Source organism: Akebia trifoliata, chromosome 6 (assembly GCF_017979445.1).
Source record: "Akebia trifoliata isolate Shusen 1 chromosome 6, ASM1797944v1, whole genome shotgun sequence".
Classification (NCBI taxonomy): Eukaryota; Viridiplantae; Streptophyta; class Magnoliopsida; order Ranunculales; family Lardizabalaceae; genus Akebia; species Akebia trifoliata.
The window spans coordinates 4,430,972-4,452,023 of NC_141380.1; the positions used below are offsets into that span (position 1 = coordinate 4,430,972).

The following is a 21,052-nucleotide window of genomic DNA, read 5'->3' on the forward strand; positions in this document are numbered from 1 at the left end:
GTGGGGGAAAAAAAAAAACTTTTCCGAGTGTTTGGTTGCAGCAATTAACCGACTCTCAACATGCATCGTAAGTATGTTTTACGAAAATGACCAAGTATTTTGTAATTATTACGGAGTCAGCCATGTTTTTAGTTCAACAAGTTTCTAATTCGACACAAAAAGTTGGTTCAAATGAGTTTTATCATCGAATCATCTCAAAATTCAATCAAGTTTAGTGCCAACTTGGCCAAATTTTTTAGATGACTACACCAGTTTCTAAAAATTATAAGTTGTGTAGGAGATCTTGTGAGCATAAAAGGTTTGAAACTTTAAAGAAAAAAAAAATCCAAATTATTCATGAAGTATGAATTTTCCTTTCTGCTGCTTCATCCAAAGTCACATTTTATCTTAAAAATACTCAAATACACTCAACTGACATTGAATACCCCCGCACCTTTAACCGTACCACCAATAGAATACAAGACATTTGCACAACAAATGTGTCCAGTTCGAACAAAACAGGCTCCCAAGTCCTAATGGTCCTAAAACACTATGACTATTCGAAATGAGCTACTTGTCGAGAAGAGAGCTCAACCAACAAGACCAAAGACTCCCCAATGCTTTGTCGTTGAATCTTAGAAAGATTCTGCATCCAAGATACATGCTTGGATCCTTGTTAGAAAGTCACACAAATGAGATTGTCAATTCTATCGATTGTTAGACTGTCAAAAGATCTCATCAGAACCACATTTTTCCACTATTGATGGGTATTTATTGGTTCGTTGTCATTGTTTTCATCGTTGGTGCCTAGTCATTTTCGATGACAAAGCCATTGTTGTTTGGACCGCTGATGAGCTCTTCTAAGACTTTAAGGGTAAGAATAGTGAGAATGATTTGGACATGTTCATCGAAGGTTGATTATAGTCCCAGATAGAAAATTAGAAGATATATTTAAGTAAGAATGTCATAAAAAAAAGAAGACCCAAATAGTGAAGATAATGAGAGAAGCTATGAACTCGACAAGTCTTGGATTTGGACCAAGTGGAATGAAGGAACAAGGTTCGATTAGCTACCCAAATACTCAGATATAAATAAAAAATTATATTAAAAAAAAAGAAGATCCTTTACGAATTTACATAAAAAGAACAGAAAATAAATACATTATACTCATTAGGACAGAAATTTAACACTTGAATTAAATAAATAAAAAAGATATTGTTCCACAAGTAAATTGAAGGAACATGACTCGTTCTGGGATAATATTTTGATTATGATGTTGAGGGAACGATCATTTACAAATACTAACAAGATCATGTCTTCATTTCTTCTCCATAATGCTTAACTTCATAATTCATGTTGTCTTCTTCTATTTGCAAAATAACTAAATCATTCACCATACATTCCTGTCTTCAAAGGTGCCAGAGCTACCTTCCCAGAAACAACACTTGATACTTAAATACCCATTCCAATCTTTTACTCTTTGAATACAAATACTTTTCCTATCAAACACTCAAAATACCTTATCTACGAACTGCTGAAGACAGCAGTAATGACAAGTCGAAACTTTTAGTATGAAATTCATGTGTCAACAACTACATCAACTGTCCGATGAAGGAGCTCAAGAAGATTTCCGGCTTTTCGCTTAGCGCGATCAGTGCCATTCTCTGACAATTCCTTTAGTGTCTCTTCCACCCCAAACTCCCTCGCAGTTTTCAAATGCTGCACATCACCCGTGCACAGTGACCACAACACAGCCACAGCATTCTCACGGTTACGGGGTGATGCAGTCCTCATCACCTCCACTAAAATGGGTATCGGCTCGGCTTGACCAATTGCCAACTTCCCTTCTTGATGGCTCGCAAGAATGGCCAATATTGCAAGCGCCTCATCCACCATTCCACCAGCAGCATCCACCAAAAGCCTCATCAATGGCACCACAATCCCAGCCCTTACGGCCCGTACCTTATTGCCCTGATAGATCGAAAGGTTAAAAATGGCCGTGGCCGCATCCTTCTTGCCTCGGGGGCTACCAAGGCAGAGTAGATCAATAAGTGCCGGGATAGCTCCGGCTGCCCCAATTGCCACCTTGTTCTCGTCTACAACCGACAAACTGAAAAGGGTCGCGGCTGCATTTTCCCTCGCTTCCATGCTCCCATTTTTGAGAACATTGACTATGTCGGGTATAGCTCCCGCGTTAACTATACTTCTTTTGTTAGTCTCATTAATGGAAAGATTGAGAAGGGCTGTAACTGCGTGTTCCTGCGTCCTAGTGTCAGCAGAGGAGAGTAGTTCGACAAGTAAGGGAATGGCTCCGGCTTCTGCTATACATATTCTGTTCTCTCCATTTCTCTTGGCTAGCAGTCGAAGCTCACCTGTCGCTGCTCTCTGCTCTTCTGTGTTCCCGTTCAATAATTTTTGTAATAAGGTAGCAATAGTTGACCGATCACAGTCTGAAGGACAACTTCCTCCTGACTTCAAATTTCTACAATTCCCCTGTTTTTGAGGTAGTTCAACACCGTTGCTCTCGCACCACTGAGAAATTAGACTCTTCAATACGTAGTTGGGTGTGAGGGCTGTGTGTACTAGAGTCTGTTGTGTCTTGGGACATGTCCTATGCCCACCATCAAGCCATTTCTGAATGCAGGATCGCTCGTACGTCTGCAAAAGTAAGCACCGTTGTGATTAGAGAGTGATGAGCATGTAAGATACAGGGCTGCAACTGGGACGGGCCAAACCCGAAACGAATGGGTACAACCCAACCTTGGGTCAGGTTTGGGCACACAAGCTCGGGTTTGGGCAAAAAAAAAACCAAATCCAATCAGGTTGGATTCAGGCATAGACATTGGATTTGCCCAAACCCGAACTTAATATGGTTATAATTTAAAAATATTTTTAAATATCTTTGTTTCTTTCTCGTTCACATTTCAAACTTTAGTAAATCATCATCATCTTATTTAGGATAAATAATTGTAAATTTTATATTTTTTTTTACATACCACTTATCTTTATATAAACCATTATTATTACTAAATTATCTAGCATTAATGAGAAATGAGACAATCCGACTTGGGTTGGGCTTGGGTTGATCATTTTATGCTCGAGGCCAGGTTGGGGACTGGTTGGTTTTTGTCAAGTGTGGGTTGGGCACAGGTTGATCCCCAACTCGGCCCAACCCTGCCGAGTTGCAACCCTAGTAAGATAACAGTGTCAAGGCAGTGGTTGATTCAAACCTGTCCAGTAGAGACGATGACAGGATCTTTCATCAATTCAAGAGATATGGGGCACCTGAAATCATCTGGGATTACAGGAGATCGGTGTTTCACAAACTTCTTTTCGGTTTCCGAATTGTCCGTGTCTGGGTTTTCAGTGAGTACAGAATCCTTAAGCTTCTTAAGCAAGGCTGACATCTCTTCAACGCAGTTCCCCGGATCCCCACCACAGGAGATAACCATGTCGTGAAGAGCAAGTGACTCTTTCATCAGATCTTTAATGGTCCTGAGTTGAAGCTTTTCTGAAAGTCTTCTTAGTATGCCTTCATCAGGGTCTCTCTCTTTCTGTGCCATGGACAAATCCATGTACAATTGTACATCAGGTGGGTCCATTCTTTCTTTTGCCCTTCTGAACTGAGCATGCACAAGTTCAACCTTGAAAGTACAAAACAAAAGAATTAGTCTTCAGCACTATAAAGTTCCATCAACACACAGTTTAATTCTATTTCTAGGCCCAGTTTGATTAAAAGATATTGCTGATAAAGAAATTGAACGGACTAAACACAGATTTAGTATCAAAGCAATGTGAAGTGGGAGTTATACTAGAAAAATGAGTAAAACTCTAAAAGGGAGTATTGGTCACCACTGGACAAGACCAATGAATTGTTGCAAGGATACCTGTTCTTGAACTTCTTCTGATATATCGAGTTTATCATAGGAAATCCCATTCAATGATTTCTCAATTTGTTCGGTCACCTCATGGAATTTTTTTGCAAAATCTTCCCATCGTAGAGCCTGCAACATGCGAGATCCTTGGTTAAAAAGATTTGTTTTTTTCCAATCACTTCATCTGATCATAAACTAATACACAAATACTGAGAGAGATTATTTGAATTGAACTTTAGTTTTAACAGTGTGTTGAGATAGACTAAATAAAAGTAAAAACTTACAGAGGTAGGCAGGACCAATTGTCCAAGTACTAGTTTTGCTTACAATGATTTAAATTTCATGATAGTAGAATTTATGGAAAATGGTCTGCATGCACTTCTCGATTAATGAAGGCAAATATGGATAGCTGACAGGATATTAGTTAGAACTTAGAATTTTAGATATAGACCATGTAGCAAGGGCACTCCACTTTCTAAGAATTTTCCATGTTAGACACTGACATATAGCTTTGAACATTATAACGTTTGGTTTGAATCCGGATCTAAAGCTTCCGCAGCATTTACAATGCAAACGCCTTTTCTTGGGAGATTCAAAATAAGCACCTTCAAAACTTAAGATCTTTTCTTTTTTATGACAACGGGGGTGTCCGGACCCGTAGGTCTAACTAAGGGGCAAGGCAACTGGCCTCTTAGAGCACCATATCTCGCCCAAAACCCCCAGGTACATGCAACTTAAGATCTTATTAGATTTTTATTCTCAGATTTTGTAAGTAGCAAAGAAGAAAAAGTTAAACCGAGAATCTCTCATTGGCTGAAATAATAATAAAAAAATTGCCTATAAGGATGAGCTCTTAAATAAGAAGGATGAAAACCAATCTTCTTCACTAAAAAAACAAAGGAGAATAGTACAAGAAAAAACACCCAGGGTTTTAATCCCAAACCCAAAGCCCAAAAATCCTTGCACACACCGTTCCCTTTCTTTCTAAATCCTAGAAAAAGAAAACCCCTTGTAGTTTTGACAAAACATGTCTATCTCTCCAAAAATAGAAAAAACTCAAAAGAAAATATTACATAATTCCCTTTTTAGTAACCCTAAAAGGGAAATAGGATTCAAGACAATTGCACAACAGATATGACTTTAGATAGAATTGAACAGAGAAACAACATTCTTTCAGCTTACCCCAAATATATATGGGATAAGACTTCAAAGACGAAGAGACTACAGAAATGATTTCACATCTCATATAAAAGGACTGATTGGTAAAGGGTGGTGTAAGAATTGGTTGGTCTTTCAGCATTGTTTCTAAACTTCTGTCGCGGCGGCCTTATTTAGGATAAAGCATAGTTGATGAAGAAAAAAATACATGAAAATTTCTCTCTGCATCAAATCATAGTTAATTATACCATAAAAGGAAGGGAGTCCAGATATTAATTATTAGTGCAGTAATGATTTTCATGGGTAACCTGAGATCGAACCTGCAACCTAATTATCGTAATTCCACCTAATTAAGCTTTGGGAGATTCTGAATTATTTAGTACTGTTTGAAAATTCAAACGATTCAACCTAAAATATTAAACTTTTTTTTTTAGGTCCATCTGGGAATCTGGGACTAAACCCAATCTCAGACTTCATGGTGTTGGAGCTCAAGACCCAAATTTTCTTCGGTGGCTAAGATTACATAGAATCATCCAAAGGGATCAAAAATCCGCTCTTGTATGTCGATTTTATTCATAAATTCATAAAATAAAATGAAAATCCATGATATAGTAACTAAAATTGAATCCAATTACACATCAAAATCTCTAAAACAAAAGAAAATTTAAAACTTGGTTAGAAAGAAGAGTAAGAAACATCACCTGATTGAGCTTGCTCCCTTCGTTGACCGATCGAAGAAGCTCTTTAGCTGATTCCAAGGCAAATCTCAACGAAACCAGAGCTTGAACCTCTTCTTCACCAAGACCCTCTTCCCTATCCTTCAATTCTTCAAAAAGAGGGCTCAAAAGCTTCACCCTCCTCAGGAGATTACTGTAAAGCTTCTTCGATGTATTTTGACACTCAGAAAACCCTGAAATCTCCTTCACAGTCTCAAAAAGTTGATCTACAACCTCTTTCGATTCCTCCATTGGAACCATTAAGGGCAATAACAATCCAACACAAATTCAAATAATTAAAAAAAGAAAAGAAAAGAGAGATAGAGAGAGAGAGAGAGACCTGCGTTTTACAAATCACAATTAGCAGAAGAAATCCAAATAAGAAATCGATTCAATTAAGAAGAAGAGCTAGAAAATTAGAAATTCAAGAACCGCCATGAAAGGACGTAGAAGAAGTTTTGTTAGAAATTAAGGAACTTTGAATACGAGCGAAGAAATTCAGTAAAAAATAGTTTTAAAAAATCGAAAAATAAAAATAAAAAAATTGATGGAAACCTTAAAAAAAAAAAAAATACTTTCCAGATTCAGAACGAAGACCGAGTTTTCGAGGACATTGGAGATTTTAATTTTTCAATTCAAATAGTTTCTTGACCAAAATACCCATCTACTCATTGTTATCATCCTAGTCGAGTAATAAATAATCGTCTTTGTTCAACAAGGGTATTATGGGAATTTAACTAAAAAGAGAACGCTTGGTGTGCTTTAGTCATGAACTACGTAATAACTGCGGTAACTGGTAAAACAGGTTAGTTAAATAGTTTGTTAATAAGTCGCTTTGCGTAACGCGCAATGGCTGCGTGGCTCGGCTCCGCTAAGCTACGTGACGCTAATGAGTAACGAAATAAAAAATTCCCGATCCAGTGATACGGGCAGTTTGTTAACTAATTGCCTACCATGAGCCATGTCGGTCAACCGCTTTGCCCACTCTTACGCTAATAATCCAACGTTGACATCATGCGTTGTTAGTGTCTTACTTAGACATGTCTTTTTTTTTTTTTTTTTTTTTTTTTTTTTTTTTTTTTTTAAGATTTGTAATTTTCTGACGCCCCCTCTGACATATAATCCTTGACGTGGCATGGGTTAAAATCACAAATCTTTTTTCTCATGATACACAATTGCACATCTTTATAAATATTACAATTGTGTATCCCAAGGAAAAGACCTATGATTTAGACACATGCCACGTCGGGCGTTAAAAAATCATTAATCTTTTGAAATTTATGTATCTTGAGATCTATGTAACTCATTAAAATTTTAAAAACACTTTTCTTACTAATTTTGTAAGAATTCAAATCTTACTAAGGATCGTTGGGTCCATTTAGATTATCACATTGGCAATCCAACACCACAACCCTCTAGATTTTATGGAAAACTCAAATTAAAAAATATTGTTTTAAATTTTGTCAAAAGTGTTGAAAATAGATGGCTATCAAACTCTCAAATTTAAAAGTAAAGTTCAATAGTGAAAAATAACTTTAAAAAAAAAAAAAAGTTAAAAATCAAACATCTTAAAAATTGTGTCCTCTACATCCCTGTGACATCGGATCTTTTTTTTAAATTCCACAAAGTGAGCTGGCGACTTAATAATATTTTAAATCTAACTAAGTTAGTCAAGCTAGTCTAACTCTTTAAGTTTTACACAAATTTGTTTAACAATAATTGATTAGTTCTCTTCTTTCATTAAGCTTGTTTTTATTTATAATTTTCTTCCACGCTCATCTTTTAGTAAGTTTTATTATTTTTATAGTTATTTTAAAAGGTTTAATAGCATGAAAAAAAAAAATTCTATGCGTAAATGCACATTTTTTATAGGTAATTTTTTTTTCTTTTAAAAAGGTTATCAAGGAGATTTATATGCAAAAAGTCAAATAGAAAAAGAAGAAAAAAGTCAATATATTTCATACAAACATAATCCTATCTAAACAAAAGGTCCTCGAAACCTCCCCTCAACTGCTTGCTATTTTTCTTTCCAAATAATCCGACATACTCCGAAAGGAGTTAAAAAATCATAAAATCCATATTCATGATGAAAACATTGTAATTTGTCAAATGTGAAATACATAAATAACAGGTAACACACCAAACACATACGAAATAAAGATATAAAATGGGATCGTGATGATGTCAAAATGAACAATGGACTAACAAGTGATTGGTCAACTCTCCACTTGCTTTACATAATCAAATATTATTCATTTAACTAAACCTAAATCCTTGAGATAAAACTTTGATGATGATTTTTGTCATTGTAATTAATTTTATAGTTAGAATCTTCAACATTATCATTAACCTTTTTTTTATCAACTACCATAATTTCTATAACATGGATGTAGGGACAAAGTTAATAAGGAGTCTGGGGGGTAATTGCCCCGGTAGAATTTTGAGATAATCTTGTATTTTCAAGTAATTACATGCCCTATTTGCTCCTATTCCCTCACCTCTCTCCTTGTTTTCCCCTACCCCCTCACCTCCCTCTAAGTTCCCAGCCCCTTTCAGTTTTTGAAAATAACGTTGCTTCCTTATTGAATCTTCACTCATAGACTAATAGGAATTTCAATTAGGGCTGTCAACGGATGTTAATTGGTTCGGATATAGCAATATTCAAATCCGACGGATGCTCTAAAACTCTATCCAAATTCGAATTCGATTATGTTATCGGATATTGGATAATATTCGATCAGAATTCGAATTATTTGTATATATATATAATTAATCAAATAAAATAATATATATTATATATTATTTCGAATCGGATTCAAAATGTTAATATCTGAATTCGTATCCGATAAGGATTCGAATATATAAAATTATCCGAATTCGAATCCAATATCCAAAATTTTCAGATAGTATCTGATTTTTCAAATTTGAATTTAAATCAGATTCAAATTTTCAACTATCCATTGACACCCTTAATTTCAATAAAAAAAAATCTTTGAATTTCTCTTCAAAATCATTCTTCTTCAAGTTCTTCAATGGTACCATTAACTATAATTTGTCCCGACTACAATAAAATCTTGGCTCTGCCCCTGTATAGATGTACTAAACACATCTTGCTACTATTTGATGGGAAAATTTTGAATCTTAAAACACCATGAATATAGCAAAATATTTCTCTTCAGAGTTTTATTTAGAAATTTAAATTTGATAGGTAAAAAAACAATTATAAAAAAAAAAAAAAAATTGATGATCATGTTAGGGCATTGTAAATGCAAGTGGACTAGTAGTGGAGGACAGCATGATTCATGTTAAAGGTGTAGGCAACGTCAAGTAGACCAAAATACAAACACGCTCTCATGATGCTGGGTGCACGCGTGCTTCCACCCACATGTAACTCTTTGACTCTTCTCTCTTTCCCTTTGACCTAAATGAACAAATAAATTTTGGTTACTTTTTCATTGTAAAGTAGTTTGGCGGTCCTGATCGATGGACTTTCGGTGGGCCCAAGATCCCAACAACTGATTTCTAATTTCTATAGTTATGAGCTGACGTCACATATTCGTCCACGTTACGCTTTCTTATTGGACATGAGACATTTACGTCAGCTTGAAAACAACAGTAGGACAGCAACTTCGCTAGCCGACCATTCCCAACACGACACGCGGTTGTTTAGAACGAACTTTTGCTTAGTTGACTCGTATTTTAATGGGCCCAGCTTAGCCAACCTAAGAATCTGGCTCGGCTATACAGCTTAGGAGTTGGAAATGTGAGAAAGGAATATTGGGGCTGCTAGTTAGGGTTGTCGATGGATCGGATCAGGATTGATATCCGATCCATTCTAATCTGATAACTTTGGGTTTGGATCAAGGATTTGGGTTCGGATGAAGACCTAATCTAATAATATATATTTGTTTTTTGTTCTTTTTCAGAAAAATATTGAATTGAATTTCTTACGACAATGGCCTCAACACTGCATTGACATGGCGGTGTGCACAGAAGCATGAATGTTTTTTTATTAGAATCTCGAAGAAAAATTCTATGATTTTGTGCTTATTGCCTAGTCAGCATAGTGTTGAGCACAATGTTGCATGAAGTCAATTTAAAATGACTTTTTTTTTTCTTTTTTAAGTAAACGAGTTGTTGGTTAATAACTAATAGATGGCATGTCTTTTAACTCTGGTTCGTATTGTCAAATATCAACACTTACAAACTTTAACCAACGTAGCAAGTTGGCACTTTGTATATAACGTATACCTATACTCTATATGTCAAATTGGTTTGGTTTTGATCCAATTTAGATGTTATCGGATTGGATTTGGATCCATACGTAGAGATCCAATTAAAAATTGACCCATAGTGCCCGATCTTACAAATATAATTATTATTTTTTATCCAATTTAGTTCTTTATGATAGATCCCAAATCTAGTGAAAAAATATATAATTATTTTTTGTAGGTAAGGTCCATAAATAAAAATATTGGATTTCTTGATCATGATGAAAATCAGAGTAAACGTTGTTGTTTAACCATTTGTTATGTCTATATGTGTATCTTACCTATTAAGGTCCAGCAAAATGTTGTGCCACCAACCCTATCTAAAAGTTGGTGGCCTATCTTTATAGAAGGAAAATAGTGGCTTTAATTTTTGGGGTCTCGTGATGATATTTTTCGAGATTGTTGTTTAACAAAAATAAATGATTGATCTCACGACTTGAGTTCAAAACCCGTTGAGCCCACCTTCCCAACATAGTAACGAAAAATGGCATTTTAAAAATTAAAAATTAAATAAAAAAGAGGTTTACGATAATAAAAAACATGTTTTGAAACTCAAATTGTATTTGTTTAACAAATGCGTCTGGTTGTTAATCCCTTGCATGCCTAGAAAAAAAAGATACAAATGAATGTTGTGGGAAAATCGAATTAATACAATCATAGGTTAATGCAATTCAAGTCTGATAAGAAGAGCTCATCATAACGAATTGGGAGAGATTGACGCTTGAAGAAGTCTTGAACCTCAATTTTTTATTTTTTATTTCTTTTCTGTCAAGGACTTTTTCCTAATTGTGCTCACAGGACCCAAGATCAACCAATCACATAAGCCCCGTGTATATTGACACATTCTCAAATTTATGAAATTACCCTTATTAGGTTGTTCGTGTCACGCAATGGAGAGCCTATGAGCAAAAAAAAAAGTCTCTGAACCCACATATACAAATGATGAAAGATAATCGTTTTCCCTCACAACAAGATTTTCACCCTCTACACCACTATAATTTGACCAAGAAATCCAGAGGGCGTGGCTCAATGGCAATTTTGAATCCAATAAGTGATGAGAGTCTGTGGGTTGTGTATTCGATACCCAGTATGAGCAATATTTCCTCGAGACCACCTGCAAAGGCAATCCCTCATTTATCTAGTGCGTGCGATGTGCAGGCGTTGCACGTGCCGAGGGAGGGTCCCATATGACTTGGTTCCGGGCCCATCTCATCTGACCCCCCTAGTTGGACGTAAGATCAGACACCCCGTTATCGGGAAAAAAAAATTGTTGTTTGTTTTTTACCCACCTTCATTAGTTGGAAGGGTCATCAAATTCCTTTTGATTGCATGGAAACCAAATAAATGGATTTATTTGAACCTCTCTCTTTCAATTGTGTGTGAATTGACCAAGTCAAAATTTAAAGGCTCACTTGAACCATAACAATACATGGACTAGGCAAATTGATAACGAGGAAAATGTGGAAGAAATCAATAGCCACCCACTACATGATTAGATTTGATAATTCGTCCAATCGGTTTTGGATTGACCATGTCCCAATTTCATAATGTGCGAGGAAATATATAAAAGTATATTATATATTTTTGGCAAATTTACCAAAATATGCACAATATATCGATTATTTACCAAAACGGATCACTATACATCTTATTTATCAAAACAGTAATTTATCATTTTAGTAAATATTTTATTTTATCAAAATGATAAAAATAATAATTTTCATATTTTTATTATCAAAAATACCTTTTTTATCAGAATGATCTTTCTAACATGAGATAAGAATGTATTTTACACAATGTCAGAAGGAGTCTTCTGATATGAGATTAAAATATATTTTATACAGTATTATAAGGATCCTTCCGAAAAAAATACTATTTTCGATAGCAAAAATATGAAAATTACTATTAGATATATATAATCAATACTTGGGCTTGGTTGGTGTAGAACCTCAAAGTCCTTAACCTACCAATCGAACCCAAGGTCAGGTCTCTGACACTTAACCCAAACCCACTTGGGTTAATGTCGAGTTGTAAGTTTAAATATAATTGACTAACCTATAATTATCAATAATATTCATAGGATCTAGTAATAATTTCCCTAATCTTCACCACCATTTCACAAAATTAATATTTTAAACAAATTAGATAAATTCAGGGGATTTTTTTTAAGGGAAGTTATGTGAAAATAAGCATAAAAGATAGTATTTATCAAATAATTTTCTTATATATGTTATAACAATAATTATTATCATAAATAAAATTATAATATAAGTTATAGGGCTGAGCCACCCAACAGGTCAAGCTTTCAAGCCCAAATTCGAGCCTAAACATGAATCGGTCCTAGCCCAACCTTTATAGTATAGGCTTACTAACACTACCCACAAACATATTATGTTCCTCATTCAATTATCTTCAAATTCATGTCAACAAAAGATTTTTTATTTTGTTCATCGACTCGTATAAGCATCCATCGAGACCAAGTTGACTTGTCCGAGCCATCTTGTCTCAGATGAGACAAACCCTCTTAATATGGTTTCAATTGAACGTTTTATAAAGGATAATTGTATTTATATAAGAACCGTGATAATATGATGCTCCCCTCTGACAAACGCCTCCATCACATAACCGTATATCATTTGACTTGGGATTATGGTTCTGCGTAGCCCGAGGCAATGATCTACGGTTTTGTGATAGGGGTGTCATATTATCACAACTCTTTCTATAATGATTATTTTTTATGTTATGAGGTTGACTTAGTAGTTGCTTGATGACGAAATATCATTTTAAATAAAATAAAATAAAATAATAAATTCTTAAAAAAAATATAGAATTGGTCAACTCAACTGAGATATTGAAAATCTCAATTGTGATAATTCAGATCTCAAACAAAATCATCGTGATGCGAGATTTATAGTAGATATATTGGCCAGACAATATATTATACCCTCATCTCTGTCTCCTACGAACCGGGTTCATGCTTGACTAGCGAACCCCGACCACGAACCCTAATTTGAACCAAGGGAACACACAAATCAGGTTACATAGGGATGACCTCTCCTTACAAGGGAGGAGAGGAAGTTTTATGGGCCAAGGCCCATGAATATGGTCTTTTTCATGTTGTGATATATGTTGCAAGAAATGAGTTTTTTTTTTTGGAAGGTTTAATATTCATTAATACAAAAGACGCAAACATGATATTACATTTTGGCTTTTCTATTATGGAGTATCCTCCTAATCTTAAATTCGATATTTGCATAGAAGGCACTCAAGTGCTTTGTTAGCAATTCAGAATACGACAAAAATTCGATTCATGAAAAATTCGAGTTTGTTTCGATTTTGGATTGCAAAAATCCGGTCTAAAATTCAGTAAAAGTTCAATAAATGAAAAATATGCAGCATATGTGTATTATCCGTCTCATTTCAAAATTTTGATAACCAAAAATTCAATAATATGATGGTGATGTTAACATTGATATTGGTGATGATGAAATTAGTGATGTTAATGGTGATGCTAAAAGTGATTGATATATTGGTGATGGTAATAATGAAAGTGGTGATAATGAAGGCATTGAGGTTATTGTTCTAATGGTTTATAAAAGAAGACCAAAGTCAAAGGACAAATCATCAATTTAAAAAATTAAGGTGTAATCACAAATAAATCTAGAGGGACATGACGTTATTTTTTTAAATATAAAAGAGACATTTTTAACATAAAAAGGTGGATTCCTCCAAAATTTTGAAGTAGGGCCCGCTTCAAAGTCGACTAATGTTACATATCGCAACTTATAAGTTTACACTTTGCAACCTACAATAAGTTACAATAGCATTTTTTTTTTTTTTTTTGCACCAAATTTTATAAAAATTTGTAAAAAATGTGCTTATTCTTTTTTAACTTAAAATGCGTGAATTATTCAGAATAGTTTAATCATCTGGAGAATAATACTTTCATTGAAGAAAAAAAAACAAAAAATTCATGAATTTTTCATTGATTGGCATGGATCTTTGTTTTGATTAAAGTGTATCTCAAGGTTTGAATTCACTTATAGGGGTGCAACTTGGTTTGGTACAAATCGAGAACCAAACCAATAGCTTTGGGTTGGTTTTGTTCGATTCGGAACAAGTTGCGATTCGGTTTAATAGACCTGATTAATTTGGTTTGATTCTTGATTCAAGGTTTGTGTAGAACCAAACTTTCGTGTAATAAATAAATATATATTAATTTATTAATAATGATTTTAGGAATTAGGATATGGGTTAATGACTTATTTTTAATAGATAAATTAATGATCTTTTTAGGCATAGATTAATGATTTATTATAAGAAACTTTATATTTATTATATGTTAGTTTTTGTTTTTAAATAAAATTAAAAGTATGCTACTTCCGAGAAAGTTTATAAAATATTAGTAACTCATAGAACCGAACAACACCAAATCAAACTTAGTTTGGCTTAGGTTGGTTTGGTTCTATTAGCATTTCGGTTCGACTCTGATTCTTATTAAGTGGAACCGACTTATGTTGGCTCAGTTTTAATTTAGCCCCAAACCGAGCCAATCCGACCCAAGTTGCTCCCTACTTTGTTATTGTATTACACCACACAAACTCATGAGAAGAAAAGAAAAAAAATTCAATCCATTGATGATTATTTTCAAGCTCGCATCTTTGTCATATCGATTGTAATCTTTGTGGTTTGTTATCGTACTTGTGAAGTCTTATTCCATGGGATTGTAATCTTTGTGGGGGGTTTTATAAGTACTTGCGATCATGTTTCAAGCAAGAGAATACTTATTTTGGAAATCACATATTTGACGAAGATACTTAGTAATCCAACAATTGTTTTCTCTAGATCTTAAAATTCTCTAACATGGTCTGGAAATAACTTTTTTTCTCCATCATTCAAATAGTAAAGTTTTAGACTTCCACATTCAATAATTTTTATGTAAGAAATTAATCATAATGTTGTTCATTTGTGTTATTTTGCTTTCAATTTCTTTAATTTTCCATTTTATGTTCATCACGGAGTCCATTAATTTGTAAAGGAAAGGTGTTTGATTTCCCTACAATTGACATATAATAAGCACTAAACACCGATTGGATTTGCTTCTCAGGTCATGATTTCGAATCTCTATATGCCCCTCCATAAAAAAGGTTGCTATTTAACTGCTGTATATGTGTCCAGTGAGATGATATATGTGGCCCACCAAAGCTATAAAAATAAAAATAAAAACACTCGAGATAGAATCTAAGAGACAAATTGAATTCTAAAACTCACCAAACCATAGCCAACTTCAAACAACAAGCATTGTTGGAACAAAGATGAAAGATAGAGAGAGATCAAAAACACCTTCACATTGTTATTGTATTGCCATCCTAATATGATAACGTGCATCAAAGACCCACCATTCTAAAATAGGCGAAAAAAATGGACTCATCAACAAGAATTCCGAAATCAGCAATAGTGCATCCACATGCAATTGTCCCACCCTCTGATATCCCCCAACTTCTACTCTCTCTCTCTATAAATGACACCATTAAGGGCCCAAAGAGATCTCACTTAAAGTGTGTTCTTCATTTGTCGATATGGTTAAAAATAATGGGAAAGAGAGGAAAGGAGGTATGGTGATGCTTGGGTTTATCAAAAAGAGATTGATGCGGCGTTTCTTGTCGTCAAAAATATTAGGTATCGACGAGGATGAAGAGGTGGTTCCAACAGCAAAAGTTCCAGAAGATGTGAAGGAAGGACAGTTTGTGGTTTTTGCAGTGAATGGAGGTGAACAAAAGAGATTTGTGGTTGAATTGTCTTATTTGAGTCACCCAGAGTTCCTGAGGTTGTTAGAGCAAGCCGAGGAGGAGTTTGGATTCGAACACAAGGGAGCACTTAGTGTACCATGTCGACCTGATGATCTTCAGAGGATTCTTGGAGATTAGAGGAGATAGGGAAAGGGTAATGGTGGGTTTGAGAGTGGGAAGAAAGATCTGCATAGCTAGGGGATTGTAATATTGTGATTCTATTGAAATGTTACAAAATCTCTCTCTCTCTCTCTCTGAACTAATGGTCTACAATTCAACTTACAAACAGGGGTTAGAAGTTTCAGAATTAGCTGATTTTTTGTGAGGATGACAACTGAACGTTGTGGATCGTATACATGAAGTGAGGCAAGGGAGTAGGGTTGAAACCCCACTCCCATACCTCAAATCTTGTCACAACCTTCATTCGGCCATTTCGTCCCCTCTCATCTCCTCTTCTAACAAAACTAAGTTCTTCTCCTTTGTTTGCTTGGTACACTACAAATCATTTGCAATGCAAATGGTTTGCATTGAATGACTTACTATTACCTGGTAACCACTGGGAAATCTCTTGCGGATCTTTTTTTTGTGATTTGTTGATCTTTACAATAAAAATTTTCATTGTGACTTTACAAATCGTTTCATTGTGATTTTGAAAATGATTTGTGATACTTTTTGTGCTGCAAATCATTTGTTGAAATTTCTTAAGAATTTAAGTGATCCTAGCAAATCATTAGCATTGTGTAACCAACCACTAGTAAAATTGATTTCAAAAAATTATTTGCATTTGCAAATGATTTGCAGCATACAAAGCAGGGTCTCAATTACATTGAGATGTGGAAATGAGGTTTCAAATGATCTTCTTTGGGTGTGATCGAAAAAGAAAATAATAGAAAACAACAATTTTTAATCCAAATAAACTAAGCAAATCTAATCCAATCACCAGATTAGACAAAGAAAAATACAGTTTAATATTCATGTAGTAAATATTCGTCTTGGTTAAAGAAATAAGTACCAAAATGGGTACATGGCCCTTTCGATAAATACTTCAAAATGGTTGCTGAATCACTATTTTCGATAAAATACTGTTGGTTTGGTAAAACACCTTTTATTTGTTTCCCCAAATATACGATAAGTATTTCAAAAAAATTGCTGAACCACTAATTTGGTAATAGACATGACCAGTTAGGTACAACACCGTTTTGTTTGTTTCCCAATATATATTACCATGTGATAATATGGAAGAAGTATGAAAGACTTTCTCGTAAACTTTTTACCCTCTTTTGTCTGTATCTCATCTTGTCTGACCACTTTCAGTTCAACTACTGAATCTTAAGCGGACACATAAATCGTTTCAGTTCGACATAGTTATAAGGAATCTTATGTGTCTCCAGGTCTGTCGATGGTTAAGGTTTGGATCGGATAAATCTAAAACCAATCTGATAAGAATCAGATTGGATCTATGGATCCGAAACTGATAGAAACTTATTCGATCAGGTCCTTAATAGATTGTGCTCTCTTCAGATCTCAAATTTGTATCCAACTCCAATTTGATGATTATTGTTGGATCCAAATTTATTAAATTCAAGAAGCCAATCACAACTAGTTAAGGAAACACCCCTTACACATTGATTGATTAAGTAAAGAAAAAAAAACTTATTTCACCTTGGAATCCCTACCCTACAAAGCGAAATTCTCTAAACCAAATACGAAAAGGTCTACAAACAATGATAAGGGGGGAAAAAACAGAGCTAATGTAATCTAAAATAAAAAAGCGCGTTAAAACAGCATCATATAAATCTGCATGGGGAGCAACCAACCTCCAAAAGCCTCTAATTTGAAGGGAAATTCTTAAACCTCGGTGAGAGTGCTGACCAGACGAGATCCTTTTTTCTAACAGATGCTTAACATTTCAGCTTCATATCCTTTTCTGAGGGAAATACTTTGCCGCGATGGTTAAAGATCATGAAGTCCAGATTTTCTGGTAAAGAGACTATCCTGCATTTCAAAACTCACAAATCCTGCCATCAGTGATCCAAAATGCCTATTATCAATAGAAACAAATGCCTCTACAATAGAAATATAGCTAAATACATCATTAAAAATGATAAAAGGGAATCTCAGAAGCGATTACCTTGATTTTCTTTTAGATCAATAAGAAAGGTGTACTTACTTCATAGATCATAAACATTCAAGATGTTTCGTTTCCACTATTGTCCTCGCACTTGGATATTTTCTCATATTAGACTGATCTATTTAAAAAGACAAGATGCCCCCCAATATATTGTAGTACCACAAATTCTATGATTCTAAGTATATGACATCATTTCTAGTTTTAAAGCCGAAAGCCCTTGCCTGCCTGTTCTTGTCTTGCAAAATCCGTAATTTACAATCATTATAGTTAAACAAAAATATCAACTTGATAGTTAAGTTCTCTCAAAAAGTGTTTCTTTTTCCACAGTAGTTGCAATCCATGCTCAACAAATATAACTCCTCGTCTTGTATATTCTGAGCAAACACTTGGTCCATGATGCAATTTAGTTGGGTTTCCATGCGATGGAGAGTGGAGAGTTCATATAGGGTGATTGGGTTAGTTTGGTTTTCCTGTGCAAGAAGTTGATGCACTATGGATGCTGTTACTCTTCATGTTCAGAAATTAGCTATTCTTCTTGAGTTTGTATGTCACATACTACTCTTCCTCCTGACTTGATCGATTATCATGACACGGTAGTGGCAAGCATTCTACATGAATCCATGAAACTTGGTGCATTCAAGCATGCTTTAGCACAGCATACAAAAACTAACTCCCAAGTCATCAAACACTTTTATTGGAAGTTCTATCCATTTTTGGGAAAACTCGAGCACACCAGAATATGGTGTCATTGAGCCATTGACATACGAAAAGAACATGGTTAGGTCAAAACGGTTTGATAAAGTGAAATCCAGCTCAGAAGATTCTTCTGAAAGAATGAAGCTTAGAATTCTTGCGAAACAATATAGTAAAGATTGTGATCTATAACATTTTTTTTTATGGGTATTGTGATCTATAACTTAAAAAGACATTTGGTCCAATTCAAGTCGGATGCACCTTGGCAATCGTTTATGACTAAAGTTTCAACTAAACCTGCCTGATACTAAAAATGCATTTCTTCGTGAAGAGCAAAAGTAAGGTGTATGTTAGAACCTAAAATGTTTCAAGATCCTTCGCATCCCTCATTTGTTCCAACTCGAAGAATGAAACAAACAAACTTATGTAACTCGTGGTTTTCATCATGAGAAGCTCAGCGCTTCACAATAGAGTACTTTAAGCTATTAGATTTGTGCATTTTTTGGCTAAGACCAGCCATACAATATTGAGTTAAATGTTGGGTGGTCAAGAAGTATCATGTTACTGGATTGAACATAGAATATATCAAGATATTAAAATGGATGAGAGGAAATAGTAGGAAATATAAAAACAGAAATTAACACATTTTAGAAAATGTTAGATTAGCTCCAATAGGAGATAAACTAAGAGAAAGGCGATTGAGGTGATTTGGACACGTCAAACAAAGGCCGATTACAACCCTAGTTAGAAGGAATATACAAGTTGAAGGTTCTCTAAAATCAAAATGAAGGCCCAAAAGAACATGGGGATAGAGATGGTAAAAACAGATATGAACTCACCTTTAGTAAATATTTTGCCCATCACCAAAAAAAAAAGGGTATGAACTCGCTTGCAAGTTGCAACAACAAAAGACACTCAACAGAATTGAATACAAGAACAAAATTTGTTTAGTTAACCCCGAATCTTTAGAACAAGGCTTCGATGATGATGACTCAAGTTTAACAGTTAGAAAATAATATGTTAACCATAGTGTGAAAGAGAAAGTTGTAGAAAAGCAAAAAAAAAAAAAAAAACAGACTTTTAGTCGCTCCATCAATATTCTACTTTTCTTCCCGGACATCATTGGGTTCTTTCCTATAAGGCTACAACTACATGGGGATTTCGCCAAATACATGACAACAAATTTCGGAAAAACTGCAAATCAAAAGCAGCCTAAGGGTTTTGATTTTGCAAGTATGATGCCCTTCATGTCTCAAAATAGCTAAAATCTAAAGGAACTCTTGAAATAAAATTTGTGGAACAAAAAAAATGGCAATCCAAGCAGACTTCAAAAACATAAAAGAACTTCCTTTTAGCAGGATCAAAAACTAGAAAATTTCAAAAAAATCAAGTAATATAATTCAAGGATTGGAGAAAAATAAACCTGTTCTCTTCGGAATCGGGCCGAATCGAAAGAAACTTCCCTGGCACGCTTAGTGCCGCCCACATACATAAAACCAATCCAAGAAGCAATTCAACAACTACCTGTAATTTCAAAACCCTAGAAGTTTAAACTCCTCAGATCCATAAAATTAACCTAAGAAAGAAGAAGTAAAGTAGAATTGATTGTTAATTTTACATTCATGGGAGGGCCAGAAAACTCTTCCTCGAGGATCTTCAGTAAGCCTCTATCTGCAACAAAATTGAAATCGAAGTCAGTTAAAAGAGGATTAAATGGAAGAAACAACAGAGAATTCTGATTCAGGGTTCATAATTCGAAACCCTAATTCCTTCATGAACAAGGAAATTACATTGTATGGTAGAGTAAGCAGCCTGAGCGAGTGCTAGAAGCCCACAAAAGCCGATCAAGAACCCTAAATCCATCTCTCTTTCACTGAAACCTCCTTTGTGATTCTCGCTTCCTGGAGAGAGAGAGAAACCAGTTTTACATTCCCCTTGTAGTCTTGTTTTGTTCGCAGAGGATACCGAGTTGTCTTGGACGAGTTAACTCGTCTCAAACGAGATAAAACAATTAACTCGGTATAAAATTATTTTCATATAAATAAGAGACGGTTCATACATATTAGCTCATTCCGAAACTTCTAATCCCATCAAAAATGATTTACAAAATATTATTATCATAAATTTTATCACAATTATTGTCCCACGAACCACTTCCAATAAGTAATTATAATCTCAGATGAGATAAATCGATTCACCCGGTATATAATCATTTTCATATAAAATATATATATATATGAATAAATAATTATAATTTTTTTTATAAAATAAAATATATTAGAAGATACTTAATCATAAAATTATATTTTATTCAAATAATAAATATTTAAATTTAACTATATATATATATATGTATATCATTTTCATTAAAATATAAAAAATCCTAATTATTGACTTGAACAGGTTTTTTGACTTTGGATGATATCATCCAAGTCATATT

At 34.4% G+C, this 21,052-nt stretch overlaps 3 protein-coding genes across 3 annotated transcripts; 1 reads left to right on the forward strand and 2 right to left on the reverse strand.

Annotated features, from left to right (window-relative positions):
• Positions 1 to 1,149: 1,149 nt before the first annotated feature.
• Positions 1,150 to 6,310, reverse strand: LOC147399762 (U-box domain-containing protein 14-like). The gene is made up of 4 exons (XM_086445236.1): positions 5,714 to 6,310; positions 3,867 to 3,983; positions 3,210 to 3,623; positions 1,150 to 2,637 (listed from the first exon to the last, which is right to left on the reverse strand). Exons 1-4 carry the CDS (start codon positions 5,987 to 5,989, stop codon positions 1,558 to 1,560), a joined length of 1,887 nt encoding a protein of 628 aa, XP_086301362.1. The 5' UTR covers positions 5,990 to 6,310; the 3' UTR covers positions 1,150 to 1,557.
• A 9,268-nt stretch (positions 6,311 to 15,578) lies between these two features.
• Positions 15,579 to 15,926, forward strand: LOC147399763 (auxin-induced protein X15-like). The gene has a single exon (XM_086446548.1). It carries the CDS (start codon positions 15,579 to 15,581, stop codon positions 15,924 to 15,926), a length of 348 nt encoding a protein of 115 aa, XP_086302674.1.
• A 1,491-nt stretch (positions 15,927 to 17,417) lies between these two features.
• On the reverse strand, positions 17,418 to 20,560 carry LOC147399764 (membrane magnesium transporter-like). Its single transcript, XM_086445237.1, has 4 exons — positions 20,403 to 20,560; positions 20,231 to 20,283; positions 20,036 to 20,136; positions 17,418 to 17,783 (listed from the first exon to the last, which is right to left on the reverse strand). The coding sequence occupies exons 1-4, from the start codon at positions 20,473 to 20,475 to the stop codon at positions 17,690 to 17,692; spliced, it is 321 nt and encodes a 106-aa protein (XP_086301363.1). The 5' UTR covers positions 20,476 to 20,560; the 3' UTR covers positions 17,418 to 17,689.
• Between the last annotated feature and the right edge of the window lie 492 nt (positions 20,561 to 21,052).

Coding starts and splice junctions, on each gene's coding strand:
- LOC147399762 (XM_086445236.1), bottom strand. CDS start 5,989: ATGGTTCCAATGGAGGAATCGAAAGAGGTTGTAGATCAACTTTTTGAG. Junction 3,984..5,713: donor AAGGGAGCAAGCTCAATCAG/GTGATGTTTCTT, acceptor CGCATGTTGCAG/GCTCTACGATGGGAAGATTT. Junction 2,638..3,209: donor TCATCGTCTCTACTGGACAG/GTTTGAATCAAC, acceptor TTACTTTTGCAG/ACGTACGAGCGATCCTGCAT.
- LOC147399763 (XM_086446548.1), top strand. CDS start 15,579: ATGGTTAAAAATAATGGGAAAGAGAGGAAAGGAGGTATGGTGATGCTT.
- LOC147399764 (XM_086445237.1), bottom strand. CDS start 20,475: ATGGATTTAGGGTTCTTGATCGGCTTTTGTGGGCTTCTAGCACTCGCT. Junction 20,284..20,402: donor TGCTTACTCTACCATACAAT/GTAATTTCCTTG, acceptor ATTTTGTTGCAG/ATAGAGGCTTACTGAAGATC. Junction 20,137..20,230: donor TTTCTGGCCCTCCCATGAAT/GTAAAATTAACA, acceptor TTGAAATTACAG/GTAGTTGTTGAATTGCTTCT.